Genomic DNA, 14,942 nt, shown 5'->3' on the forward strand with positions numbered 1-14,942 from the left:
ACTGAGCAACTGAACTGAACTGAACCGAACATCTTCTGTTATTGTTATCTGAATTATTTAAATTCCATGCGTATATTTCCAATTACTCGTTATTCATATATTTGCAACATTCTATGCTTATTCAGATTTGTCCAGATATTTACTATCTCTTCTAGATTCCCTCCTCATTCTTCTTGGTTTCAACTTCCTTTTACTTAAAAATACAGCCTTCATTAGTACTTTTTGTGGCTACACTGGGTCTTCACTGCTGCGTTCAGGCTTTCTCCAGTTGTAGCAAGCAGGCGCTACTCTTCACTGTGGTGCATGGGCTTCCCATTGCAGTGGCTTCTCCTGCTGTAGAGCACAGGCTCTAGGACACACCAGCTCACCAGTTGCAGCTTGAGGGCTCAGTAGTTGCAACTCGCTGGCTCTAGAGCACAGGTGGGCTCAGTATCTGTGGTGCACGGGCTTAGCTGCTCCACAGCATGTGGAATCTTCATGGACCAGAGATTGAACCTGTGTCCCCTGCACTGGAAGGCTGATTTTTATCCACTGTACCACCAGGGAAGTCCAGTAGTACTTTCAATTACTTAATTATTTGGTTTCAGTATGCAGAATCTTTGATCTTCATTGAAGCATGTGGGATCTAGTTTTCTGACCAGAAATTGAACCCAGGCCCCTTGCACTGGGGGAGAAGGCGGTGGCACCCCACTCCAGTACTCTTGCCTGGAGGGTCCCATGGACGGAGAAGCCTGGTGGGCTGCAGTCCATGGGGTTGTGAAGAGTCGGACACGACTGAGCAACTTCACTTTCACTTTTCACTTTCATGCATTGGAGAAGGAAATGGCAACCCACTCCAGTGTTCTTGCCTGGAGAATCCCAGGGAGCCTGGTGGGCTGCCGTCTATGGGGTCACACAGAGTCAGACACGACTGAAGTGACTTAGCAGCAGCCCCTGCACTGGGAGCAGAGACTCAGCCACTGGACCACCAGGGAAGTCCTAGTAGTTCTTTCAGGGTGCATCTCTGAGTAGTAAGTTTTCTCAGTCTTTGTCAAAAACTTTTTTCTTTTGCATGATTGTTAATCACAATGCCCCATTTACAGGCACTGAGGCCTCACTTCCTGTCCCTTTATGGGAGGTAAAGGATCTGCCTGCAATGTGGGAGACCCGGGTTGAATCCTTGGGTCGGGAAGATCCCCAGAGAAGGGAATGGCTACCACTCTACTATTCTTGCCTGGGAAATCCTATGGACAGAGGAGCCTGGTGGGCTACAGTCCATGGGGTCACAAAGAGTTGGATACGACTAAGCAACTAACCCTATGAGCATTACACCCCCGACCCCTGGATGGCAGGGCCCACACTCAGTTCTGACATCCGCAAGCTTCCCTAGCATTAGCTCATCTGCTTTCCACTCCTGTTAGAGTCTCTTTATTTGTAGTATCTGAGGATTTCCCTTTCTTTGGTTTGAATTCAGTTTTATATGGTTATATTTCACCCTGTGTTTGTCATACGAGGTGCAGGGGGAAGGTCTATATTAATCTTTTTAGTTATTATTACTGGAAGTCCAGATATTCTATTTATAACAAGTTTCCCTCCTACTAATGGTTATTATTCTCCTTTAAAATAAATGTCATATATTTTGATAAAGAAAACACACATGACAGAGACAGCTGGACACCTCTTGTTCTGTTTCAGGAAAAGTTATAAAGTTTTCTAATTTCTTAAATTTCATACATAGGGAACATTCCCCAGGCAATAACTTGGGAAAATGCAATTGTCTGGTGAGAAATGGAATTTTCTGTAGGTTTCTATCTATTTTCTCGCACTCTCCTCACTTCTCTTTGCTCTACAGAGGTGAGTGATGCTCAATATTTTATTTACACCCTTAGCACTAAGAATGTCAAAGCAGCATATTGAGAAACCTCTCTGTGAAGGAAGCCATCCTCAGACTAGACTTGGAGCTCAGCTACTCCTGCAAATCAACGGCTGATTGCAGGCTGAACTGGTTCCAAATCCTGGGAACTCACAGCTACTAATAGGTGAACAGGATAGATCTCATTTGCATTTCATCATGACTCAGGAATTCCCTGGTACTGCATCCTTGGGCTGATTAAAATGTGTTGGTTAATCAGCCCAAGGCCTTCAGTGTCAGGATATTGACCTGAGAGATTTCCAAACACTCTATTGACAGAACACAAACACTCCCGTCAAGAAGAAATAGTCCCCTTCAGCCTGTTGGAAGGTGGAGGTCATGCAAGAATGAGAGACTCCAAATATGGCTCTCTCAGGAACATCTGTTTGTGGTCAAAGCACTGAGAATGGAGAAATATTCACAAATGTCAGTGGATAAAATGGGGACACAGTCCAACTATTATGTTGGTAGTGCTTTCTGAATAATGAGAAATGGGCTAACAGGGAGGCCATAGATGGTAGTAGAGTATTCACGGAGAGGATAGCAAAGACCGGAATGGTCACACACTGGTTCACTAACATAGACTGTTAGTTTTAAGAAAATATACCCCATATGGCATGTGACTACAAATGTTCTGACCCAGTAAAGTAAAAGGAAGAAAATGACCTAGAAGGGAGTGTAAGGTAGGGAGAAGATCAGACAAGCCCCAGTAATCAATTATGTCATTAGTGATGAGAAAACAGAAAAGATTAAAAAATGTATTTTGCAAAACAGAAATGGCAGTCCTGATCAGTGCTGGTTGATCATCCTTGAATTTTTACCCTTCCAAAGGAGAGATGACATCCTTCACCTTGGAAGAATGGAATTATTACTGAAAGTCCAGATATCCTATTAATAACAAATTTCCCTCTTACTCATGTTTATTACTCTCCATTAAGATAAATATGAATATTTTGATAGAGAAAACAGACATGACTGAGACAGCTGGCCACTTCTAATTCTGCTGCAGGAAAAGTTATAAAGTTTCTCAAGTGGTTGAGAGATAGAAACCACCCACACACTGTATCTTACTTTGGTCACAGGTGACTGTTAGTTTTGTCAATTCCCTTTGGGGACACTTCCACCAACAGGAAGTGGAGATCTTACTGAGTTAAGACCCCATTGGTACACGACTATCTTCAGCACTTACTTCTCTACAACTTACAGGCAAAGCTGCCTCTTTCCTTCTGCTAATCCCAGATCCAAGGGAGAAGACAATCCTTTAATCCTTAAGATCTGATTTCATCCTAACATGTGGTGGAAGGGTTGCGAATGGTAAGAGGAAAGCTTCTCCTGATGAAAATGCATTTGAGGACTATTTTGCAGAATGCAGGGGGAAGCAACTAGACTGGTGGTTTTGGAGGGTGGATATGAAGACTTTCTAACTCACCTTTTCATCCCAGACAGTCACAGCCTCTACTGAGTGCCATGAGGCCAGATGGGAGGGATTCCTGGACAGGGAGGGTGCCTGGAGGTGGAGCACCAGCTGCCAGGACTTACCTGTTGAGATATACTCGCTTCTCTGTGAACTGTCCATTGCCATGGTGAGGGTCCTCGAAGGGTTCATTCTGGACGACCTCCACCCCTTCTCCTCGGTCACTCTGTTCGTGGCTGTGCTTGCTGATCATGTACAGCTGTCCGATTCTGTACTACAAAACACACCGATGCAGACAGGTCAGCCCCACTACTCACTTTTAATGACAACCCCTCCCAACGACGGTGCCGCAAGCAACTCATGGCATCAGCACTTTCTGTTGAGAAAAGCAAGCAAGCACGTGGGCCTGATGTTACTTTTCCTCAGGAATAAGGAGGAGAACTAATTGTGAGTAGAATGCAGAAATGGCTTGTTCCTGTGAACATTTTGCATCACCTTGGCGAATGTTCACCAGGGGAGTGACGGTCTTCAAGGTTTGGCAGCCAATCAACCAACCATAGTTAGTAGCAGGGAGGTGGGCACGCTGGAATCTCCCTTTTCACACTGGCCTTACAGGGTTAGGTGGAGCTAAATTCCTATTTTGCTTGGCACAAGACAGACAAGGGTGTGTTATTTCTGTCCATTCTTTCTGCCTAATTAACTGCATTGCTGGGCACAGAGGATTAGATGTCACCTGTTTCTTTTGCTGCCTCTCTCAAAGTGTTAAAACTCTTCTGGAGGTCTCTGTCCTCTAGAATAGTGGTTCTCAAAGTTGGATGGACATTAGAATGACCTGGAAGCTTAAAAAAAAAAAATCCAGATGCCCAGACTCCCCCTTGAGTGGAAACTGTGAACCCACCATTAGGCTCGTCCACAAGGGAGAAAATCTATACAGTATAAATCCTTTTCAACCAATTCCACTAACAGTGTGTGGCCTTCTAGCCTGAGGGCCCTGGAGCCACATGTGCGTATATGAAAGTGATAAAATAGAACAACATGTAATGTGAATATTTTCCATGTTGTCTGCTGTTTTGAGCTGTTCCAGTCTCTTTCTTGCCTCTCTGAAAACCCTGGAGCCAGCATGCATCTCTTCACCCAGTGAACTTCCGAAGTGACAAAAGCTAATTTAATGGAGGGGAAAAGAAGAGAAAGAGAGAGAGAGGCGAAGGAGGGAGTAGAACAACTTTTGCATGAAGTCTGCTCAGAATCAGAAGGCAGGGTGATGAGACCCTGCTGTGGTCCTTCTTGCAGATTCGGTGTGAAACAACAGTGTCAGCATCATCGAGGCCCATGGGATGGGGACAAGGGACCTGAGTCTGCAGCTAGCTAATGATGGCTCTGGGTTATCCCCAAAGAGCCAAGGTCAGCAGGGATGCAGGTCTCCTGTCTATGTGCATAAGAGAAATAGATTTTAAATTAAGGGGGCAAGGTGAAATGTACAAACCAACAGTGCAGTCAGTTCTAAAGCTGAGAGGACTCACATGTCTGAAGGTCCCTGTTTTATTCTGAGGCACGTGCAGGGAGGGGAGTGTGAAGAGAATGGAAAAGACTCTGGTGTGAGGTCAGCCCAAGGGACCAGGCCCAGTCACCATGACAATGGAAAGAGCAGTCAGAGTCTGGCTCTTCTCAAAGGGCAGAGCTTCCTGTGCCACGCTCCTCCCCAGAAGGGTGTGCATTTAAAATGCTTTTAATGTATCTATGTCTGTGCTGAGGATGAAGGGAGTGAGAGGAGAAAGGAAATCAAAGATAAAATGTATTTTTAAACACATTTTGGGATTAGAAGCTTGTCTTGGCTTCCCCTTAGTAAGTCCTCTTTCCTTTGCTCATAAAGACTAACTAACCCTCTTTCCAGGAGGAAGACAGTGAGAAAAAGGTTACACCTGTGAGATCAACACTCCACCTTATGTGGATAGGCACACAAGCCTAGGACACAATGCCCAGCTGCCCGGGGGATGGAGATTTCACTAGAAGTTGCTTTGTACTTGGTGTTCAAAGAAAACATGTTTACTTTCAAAGGAATATTACTCTGCCATAAAAAGGAAGGAAGTACTGATACTGCTTCATGGCTGTTAACCAGTTGAATAGTGTTTCCCAAAAGTCAAATGTAAGTCCCAGTACTTCAGAATATGACCTTATTTGGAGACAGGCTCCTCACAGAGGCAATCAAATTAAAATGAGGTCACTGGGATGGGCACCAATCCAACAGTGCTGGTTTCCTTATGTGCGTGCTAAGTTGCTTTGGTCGTGTCTGACCCTTTGTGACCCTATGGACTGTAGCCTGGCAGGCTCTGCTGTCCATGGGATTCTCCAGGCAAAGAGTACTGGAGTGGGCTGTTATTTCCTCCTTCAGGGGATCTTCCTGACCCAGGGACTGAACCCAGGTCTCTTACGTTTCCTGCATTGGCAGATGGGTTCTTTACCACTAGTGCCACCTAGGAAGCCCCCAAGGGGCAAGATGAACATAGAGACCCTCAGGGAAGAAGATGTGGTGAAGTGATGCAGGAGGATGGCCATTTACAAGCCAAGGACTGACCCAGAAGAGATCCTTCCCTCCCAGCCTTCCCAGAGGGAACCAACCCTGACTATTGACACTTGGTCTTTGATTTCCACCATCCACAACTGTCAGCCCTTACAATGCTGGTTGGTTAAGCCACCCATCCTGTGGTGTTTGCTATGGCAGCCCGAGCCAACCAATTCAGTGAGTACGAGGTTTCCATCTGGGGTGATGAAAGGTCTGGATCTGGTTAGAGGTGGTGGTCGTACAACGTGGTGAATGTACTTGATGCTGCTGAATTGACTTTAAAATGGTTAACTCTGTGTTATCTGATTTCCACCTTGTGGAAAGAGAACGTTGCTGCCATTACAGTAAACAAAGACTATTTGTCTGCCATCATGCCATCAGCCACTGTAGCCTCTTGACTCCAACCCACAACAAGCCTCAGTGTTGAGCCCTGAGGAGAATTCAGGATGGAGAAAAACAGGTAACATTCTGTGTTTTGGACACTGGCCCTGATGCATACCTAAGGAAACATTTCAGAGAACCTAGACTCATGAACCTTCCCATTCATGGAAAAAAAAAAAAAAAAGCACTAAAATCATTACCTTGAGATGTATGGTTTTTTTGTGTGTGTGTGATTAACATATCTTTTACTGCTACATGGTATTTTTTTTTTTTTTTTTTTTTTACTGTTTGACTATGTGGTGTTTTTTCCCCCAGCCAAAACTCCTATATATCCTGGCTCCTCCCTTCTCAGAGCTCTCTCTAGTTCTCAGTAAGCGCCGCAAATACAATTTAACACATCTTTTAGGTTGCGAATTTTTCTTGAGTTGACAACTTCAATGTTTTTTTTTAAAGTGTTGACCCCACTTCTGAAGCGTATACCCTTAAACCAAAATGCTGTCCAGGGCTTTGGTCAGGGGCGGGGATGCAGAAGGGATATCTATTCCTGGACCATCTCCAGGAGCTCCAACCCACTCACGCATGGAAATGCATGGGACCGAGGACAATGCATGACACAGAAAAGCCATTAGCCAGACTCGAGTCAGCCTGGCTGTGCTCAGCTCAAGTGCTTCCTGCTCTGTGTTGAAAGCAAAGGGCCAAGGCAGCCAGAGGCTGATTCACCAGCAGCCGGAGGAGGGCCTGGCTGCCCAGCCTCATTGATCATTCCAGCAGCTCCTGAATGAGCCATCGCAGGGCAGACACCAGAGTTAGCTCACTAAGATAGCGTCAGCCTGTGGGCGACCGACAGACACTGGATTCAGTCACGTGGGTGACGGTGCTGGGGGTGGCGGGACACTCAAGCCCAGACACCGAGATGATCAAGGGCTCTGCAGCTGTCGCTTTCTTTGCTCTCAAGCAAATCAGGACTGTTCTGCTTGTTGTGGCCATCTGAGAAGGGCCATCCAGAAGTGGAGGTTTTAAAACACAAATTCACTCAAAGACACATACATCCAAAAGTTTCTCAACTGGAGGGGACAGGACAAAACAGAGAGTCTTTGAACCATATCTCAGAATCACCAGAGATGCTCCTAAAAATGCTAAATCCTGGGTCAATTCCAGCCCATGTTACACTCGCACTGTGACATACAGGGAGTTTGGGATCTTACTCAAACACAAGCTAAAAGCTGAGAACCACTTCAGCAGAGGGTGAGGAAGGTATTCATTCACTTGCTCAGTACCAGATGGAACCAAGACCAGAATGTTCCATTTTTAGAGGGCCTGTTTCTTCTTTCCTCTTTAACACTGCTGCTGCTGCTAAGTCGCTTCAGTCGTGTCCGACTCTGTGCGATCCCACAGACGGCAGCCCATCGGGCTCCCCCGTCCCTGCAATTCTCCAGGCAAGAACACTGGAGTGGGTTGCCATTTCCTTCTCCAATGCATGGAAGTGAAAAGTGAAAGGGAAGTCGCTCAGTCATGTCCAACCCTCAGCAACCCCATGGACTGCAGCCTACCAGGCTCCTCTGTCCATGGGATTTTCCAGGCAAGAGTACTGGAATGGGGTGCCATTGCCTTTTCCGTCTTTAACACTAATTTCTCATAAAGCTTCATCCTTAAGTTAGATGAAGACCACGAGCTTCAAACTAACTTTTATGTAAAGTGAAGGCTGCAAAATCCATAGACTCAGAAGGACTGTGAAGATGTTAAAGCCAGAGAATCAATAACAGGATTGATGATGGTGGTGAAGGTGATGACAATGATGGTGGTGGTGAAAACGCTTCACTGACTGCCTATCGGTGTGAGGCACCAATTAGGTGCTTTATATTCATTTCTAAGACTCACAATGATTCAGCCAGGTAGGTGTTTACAGATAAGGGATCTGAGTCTCTGAGAGGCTAGAGACTTTCTCCTGCCATGTGGCTTCCAGGTGGCAGAACTGGGATCTGAACACCACAAGCCTGTACTCTTTCTTCTCCACCCAAGTTCAGCCCTTATTTCTCTAACAGGTGAACTGCTTTAATAAACCTGACCTCACTATGAAAAACAAAGAGGGATGGTTTGGAGCCACTGCCTTTGAACTTCACTATTTCAGAAGATGAAGAACAAAAGTCTGATATCATTCAAAAGATCAAAGATGTTTAAACTGTGTTCACATACGGAACGGCGGAGTAATTATGCTCTAACTTTGTAAAATCTATTGTTATAATTCCAGAGTTTGGGGTAATCATTACAGGCAATCACGATTAGAGACAGCTCTGCGCTGCAGGGCTGAGCCTCTGTGTGAGCCATCATCAGAATAGCTACCCCAAATAATTATCTCTGTAGTCAAAAAAAAAAAAAAAAAAAAACCCATCATGGGGATGCAGATCTTTCCCACTTGCTCGCAGCACTGAACATTTAATAGAGCTGCAGAACTTGAGGCAAGGCAGAGTTGCATAATGTGCCTGGAAAAACCAAGGAGTTTCATCACCTTGTACTTTGCAAATGTGACCACTCATGATCAAGATACTTAATTCAGTTCAGCCTCAAACCCTGATTTTAGAAAAGGTAACCCCCAAGTCAAAACTCCTGAGTATGTTAAGGGATTATTAAATGACCACCACCACCACCTGAACATCATTCTTGCCGGAGAAAGTTTTGGACCTGAAGAGTTAGGTTCAACAGAACCCCAAACTATGACTGATTTTCACTTAACTGCCCCTTCCCCCAGTTGCTGAGCTTCAGAGATCCCTGCAAGGCCAGACTCCTGTATTTCCCCCTCCCTAAAGAACCATGGGGTGTTATCTTTCTTCTAATCCCTCCCTTCCTGTCCCTTTCTCTTCTCCATTAGTACCGATACCATTTTCAAACATCATGATGTGAAAGCTGGGGACCATTGCTTTGCAATAAATATTACCTAGTCTGGATGGATTTATTCCCTGATGATATCACTACTTCTGCCTTTAACATCAAAATGAATGCATGCCACATAATATCATAACCATGGAGAAATATCTGTCCGTCTGATTTAACATGATTATTGTATATGTTTCCACCTGTGAAGTGGGCATGATTCCTGCCTCTCTCTGGCTGTGTGGAGAGAGCATAGAGGGTGGTATACCCTGGTGTTCCTGGGAGTTTCACACATTATTCACATCACCCATAATGCTTTTATTGGCTTTTTTTACCCCAAGTTTTCTCCATTGTCAATACACAGACCTCAAAGCACTGTGAAGCAATTGCCTCCCTATGCACAAGGAGCGCCCCGAAGAGTGTGTCTCAAAGATGAAACATCACCCAGGACTCCGGTGCATTGCAGTCTTCACACCAAGTGATGCCAAAGTTGTAATTACACACTGGAAAGGGGATACAATGGAGCCAGGTTTTAACAACCTCATCTCAGAAAACTAGAGGCTAGAGCAAGCTGTGTTCTAGACTCTCACAGCATGGGTGAAGCAGCAGAACAAATGCTTTAGTCCAGCAGTGGGCAAACTATGTGGCCTGGGGCTTGTTCTGTAAAATAAAATTTTATTGGAACAGTCATACTCATTCACTCTGTGGCTGCTCTCATGATATCAGAGTAGACTTGGGTAGTTTCAACAGACACCATGTGGTTTGCAGAGGTGAAAATATTTGCTATCTGGCCTTTTAGGGAAAAGGCTGCTGACCCCTGTCTAGTCCAGTGCTTCTGGGCCCAGTCTGGGGCAGCCTTAGCCGCTCACCTAACCAGTGCTGTCCAGGGTGATGGCCACTCGCCACATGTAGCTTATGAGCATTTGAAATGTGGCCTGTGCAATGGAGGGACTGAATTTTAAATTTTCCTTCTTTTTAATTAAATTTTAAAACGGATACTCAATTCAGCTATAAGAAAACTTTTCCATATATGTGAGACACCTTCAGCTATATCAATCTACTGTTTCAACTGGAAATTTTTATGAAATCTCAATTCACATCAGATACCTCTGATAAAATTTTAGCATCTGGCTTGAGATTGCTTAAAAGTGTAAAATGGGTACTTAGTAACAACAACAAAAAACTTGACAATAACAAAAAAGTAATATAGCTCATTAATTTTTAAACTGATTGCATATTGAAATAATTTGAAGATATGAGGTTAAGTAAAATGCATTTTTTTTTTGGCTGCACCCCATGGCATGTAGAATCTTTGTTCCCCAACTAGGGATTGAACCCAAACCCAATGCATTGGAAGTGTGGGGTCTTAACCCACCAGACTGCCAGTGAAGTCCCTAAAATGTATTCTTAAGTAACTTCACCTGTTTCTTTTACATATGTGGCTTACATTTGTGGCTCACATATTTCTACTGGACGGTGCTGGACGAAGCCCTAAACTGGGCCATCAGTGACAGAGAGTCAGGCCTTCAGTCCACACCAAGACTTTGGAGGCTGGTTTGTCAGGCCAAGGGTTTCCATGTGTTTCCAAGCTAGTGAGGGAGAGCATGGACAGTCAGGGATACATTTGGAGGAGCCTCTCTTTTCTGAGGGCTGGTATTGCGTGGACCTCCAGAGAGGTGATAATTGTGCACAGTGTGTTATGGTGGGAGGCACTGCACTTTTAAAATTGAAAACTGGCGGCCAAAGTCCCGATTCTGCTGTTGATGAGTTTTGTAGCCCTAGACAATTTGAACTGAGCCACAGTTTCTCATCATTAAAATGGGACTAAGCAAATACCTCATAGGACGGTGAGAATCAAGTGAGAAAAAAACTTACAAATTAATATGCTTCATTAAAATGTAAAACTACACTAAGTAGTTATAGCTCCTGTTTGGCAACACATCTGACTGGGAGGTGAAGATCTGTTTCATTTGTTTCCACTTGTCTATAGTTCTATGAAGGCTAAAGAACAAGGCATCCGCCATACACACCACTATGATGCAAAATAGTGGAAAACCTGACAATCAGGAAAACTGTTTGTGACAATCAGCCCAAGACCATCGTTTCCTCCTGTAAAAGTTTTCTTAGATGGAAGTCAGATCAAACATCTCCCAAAATATTATAAAAAGCTTGGGAACATCCACTTATATGACATCCCTAGTCAAATTCACAGAGACTGAAAGTAGAATGGTGGTTGCCAGGGGTGGGGAGTTAGCGCTCAGCAGGACAGAGTTTCCCTTTGGGATGATGAAAAAGTTCTGGGGATGGATGGATGCTGTTGATGGTTATGTAACAATGTGAATGCACTCAATGCCACTGAACAGTACACTTAAAAATGGTTAGAATGGTAAATTTTATGTGATGTATATTTCATCACAATTCTTTAAAAAACCTGGAACATGTCATTTTGTCCCTGAGTGCGACTTACTTCACACCTCAAGGTGGCCATCTATCAGTGATTCTATTTTTATGATTATGCAAAAGTTTTTTCTTTCTTTCTTTTTTTTTTTAAGGCCAGGGACTTTTATATTTGCTGGATCTTTGGTTTAGAAGCTTATTTGAAGGTGTTAAGCCCAGGGGACAGAATTATAAAATGACTTCCTCTAGAGACAATGCTCTGCAAGATGCCAGATTTCTGCCACGCAGGAAGAGATGTCTGGCTCGCTCTGCCCTAAACTTAAATGTCTTTAACATTAGCATTCCAGAGGATTCTTGTTGCTGATGTTCCCAAGCAACACAGTACTGACAAAGACCCTGACAGAAGGGAAAGAGTGATTAACCGAATACAAACTCACCCTAATCCTGCCGACCTTGACGCAGGTCACTGAGGACACCAGCTTCTTATTGAACAGGACTGTCACAGTTCAGAGCCCAACTCCTCCATTTGCCTGGGAGCGACTCTGCAACAAGCCCAATTGCAATTCCTTTTTTCCAATGGGAAGGTGAGGTGTGTATTTTTACTTCTGAGGGCTGAATCTGATTTGGGCTCTGCAAAGACATGAGTGGCTAGCCCCATCAGTCTTTCTGGCTCTGTGATTCAATGTTCAGATTTCTCCATGTAGACAGAGAGGTTTAAAAGAAAAAAAGTGTAAAGTTCTTCGGTGTTTCATCAGCTCTCTCCCTGCCAGGTCAATAAAGCACGAAAACCAATATCCGATGCCACAAAGAAAATACAAACCTGCAGCTCATATTTCAGGATATCAGTGCATCATCACATATTTATCTTTTCTCCCGGATCTTTATAAGCAGCCCTCAGAGGTGCCATGTTTACGTAATACCTGTGTCATTATGCCAGGGTGCAGGAATGAAAAAGCTGATAAAAAGATTTAAGAAGGAGCTGGGTTATCGACATTTAATTCAAAAATCCCCTTTTCATGACAAACTAATATAAACAGCATCATATGCTGGTGCTTAACCCATCCTAAGTTTTGGACTGAACTGGATAGAAATAGAGCAACTTAATGCCAGGGGAAGGGCTCAGGGTATGCTTTGTGCTGGTGCAAGCAAGCAGAACTCTATGCTTATAACTGTGCAAAACTGCAAATCGTTTCCAGTACACTGGGAGGTCCAGGAGCATGATCCACTTGACTGAGTACAGGAGAGTATAGTATATGAAAAATAAGAGCGCATACTTTAACTGCTCCTTCCAACACAGACTTATCCTTGGGGGAGGTATTCTAGCCTTGAGAACTCACTTAATGCACAGATTTAAAAGCCAAAATGATAACTATCAGCATATAGAGGCTATTTTATAAGCATTAGCTCAAGTGAGAGGTATCATTCCCCAGTATTGATAAATGAGAAGCTGAACACATTAGCTTTTAGAGAGCAGCATGTGAAACCACAGAGCAAAGACAGGAACTGCCAGGACTCAGTTCAAAACCACAAGGGTAGTCTGCCCTTGGGGCAGAACATGGGATTTCTCCAGGCATGGGTTGGGGGACACTCTGGGTGTAGAGTCCAGTTCCTTCTGGTTCATGCATTGAACTAACAGAGTACACTAGGCCCTATAGACACTGGAGGTAGAGCTATAAACAAGGTTGACCTGGTCTCCACCAAAGAGGAGTGTTTCCTGAGTTCCATCTCAAAGACACAAGGCTGATAAGCCCAAGAAACTTGAGGCTGACATCATAGCCATTGAACCATTTTTCAACAAACGTGAAATCAAATGCAACTCAAGTAAATGGAGAGGTTTGGTGACAGGGCTGACCTTTACAAAGCAATCAAGTCTCTTTGTTTACTACCAAGCAGAAACCCACAGCCAATCACAAGACCAAAAAGGGAGAAAACTAAGATAGTACTTTCCTGGGAAATGTATCCTGTGCCATCTTCTTGCCACACCCCCTGTGTCACTGCTCACCTCCTTAACCTTGGCCTCTCCAGAAGCGATTCTAGGAGAGAGGTCTATCCTTATGGAGGTAACAGGCTCTTTCCAGAACTGGAAAAGCCCCTGTTTCTGAAGCCTATTGCACCCACCCAGTGGCATCAAAGGATGCTATTGTTTTGGTTAAAGCTAGAAATACTTGTAGGAATGACAGCAATTAGTTTCAGTGTCTTTGAGACCTTCTGAGAACAGAAGGGCACTCTGAATGCAAAGAGTAGCCCTTATTGCTTCATGTACAACTGAACAATGAACAACTTAATGTTTTGAAAGAATTATTCAAGCCACTTCAAGCCTAGAACAACACGATCTCAGTAATATTTGAAGGTCACTGAACCTCTTTGCTTGCTTAAGTGCTAGCTGGCACGGCAAGTGGTTTCAGCACTCTGCTAACTATCTAGCAATGAGGAGAGAGAGTTATGACCAAATTAGACATGTGGATCAAAGTTGGGAAAATTCTAGCATCCGTCTTCACCCCACTTTGGGGGACTGACCCCAGGTTTCACTTGCCTGCAACGGCGCCTGTAGCCCATAGATGCTCATAGGGTATGTGGTTGGCTGCAGGGAAGGTACCATTTTCCTAAGCAATCGCATCCTATAGGTGTTTCCTCCTTGGTAAAAGGAAGCAGATGACTGATGGAGAAAAGTATATGGTCGTTAACTCCTGCTCTCCACAGACAGTTAATGAAGAGAGGCAAAACGGAGTAAATTGGGTATATTTCCAGAAATTACTACATTTAAAAATCTATCATTCTGAGATACACACACCCCAATGTTCATAGCATCACTATTCACAATAGCCAAGATACAGAAGCAACCTAAATGCCCATCGACAGATGACTGGATGATGATACGGTATACACACAGACACACATACAAATACTACTCAGCCATAAAGATTGCTGGGAGAAATATCAATAACCTCAGATATGCAGATGACACCACCCTTATGGCAGAAAGTGAAGAGGATCTAAAGAGACTCTTGATGAAGGTGAAAGAGTAGAGTGAAAAAGCTGGCTTAAAACTCAATATTCAAAAAATTAAGATCATGGCATCCAGTCCCATCACTTCATGGCATATAGATGGGGAAACAATGGAAACAGTGACAGACTTTATTTTCTTGGGCTCCAAAATCACTGCAGATGGTGACCACAGCCACGAAATTAAAAGACACTTGCTCGTTAGAAGAAAAGCTATGACAAACCTAGATAGCATATTAAAAAGCACAGACATTACTTTGCTGACAAAGGTCCATCTAGACAAAGCTATGGTTTCTCCAGTGGTCATGTATGGATGTGAGAGTTGGACCATAAAGAAGGCTGAATGCCGAAGAATTGATGCTTTTGAGCTGTGGTGCTGGAGAAGACTCTTGAGAGTCTCTCGGACTGCAAGGAGATCAAACCAGTCA

At 44.1% G+C, this 14,942-nt stretch overlaps 1 protein-coding gene across 1 annotated transcript in view; it reads right to left on the bottom strand.

Moving 5' to 3' along the window:
• Positions 1–14,942, bottom strand: part of PITPNC1 (phosphatidylinositol transfer protein cytoplasmic 1) — a 264,102-nt gene that overhangs the window by 128,635 nt on the left and 120,525 nt on the right. The window contains exon 2 of the mRNA XM_005887768.3: positions 3,431–3,579. Within this exon, the coding sequence (XP_005887830.1) occupies positions 3,431–3,579 (149 nt within the window). The remainder of the gene's footprint in view (positions 1–3,430; positions 3,580–14,942) is intronic.

This window comes from Bos mutus, chromosome 19 (genome assembly GCF_027580195.1).
Source record: "Bos mutus isolate GX-2022 chromosome 19, NWIPB_WYAK_1.1, whole genome shotgun sequence".
NCBI lineage: Eukaryota > Metazoa > Chordata > Mammalia > Artiodactyla > Bovidae > Bos > Bos mutus.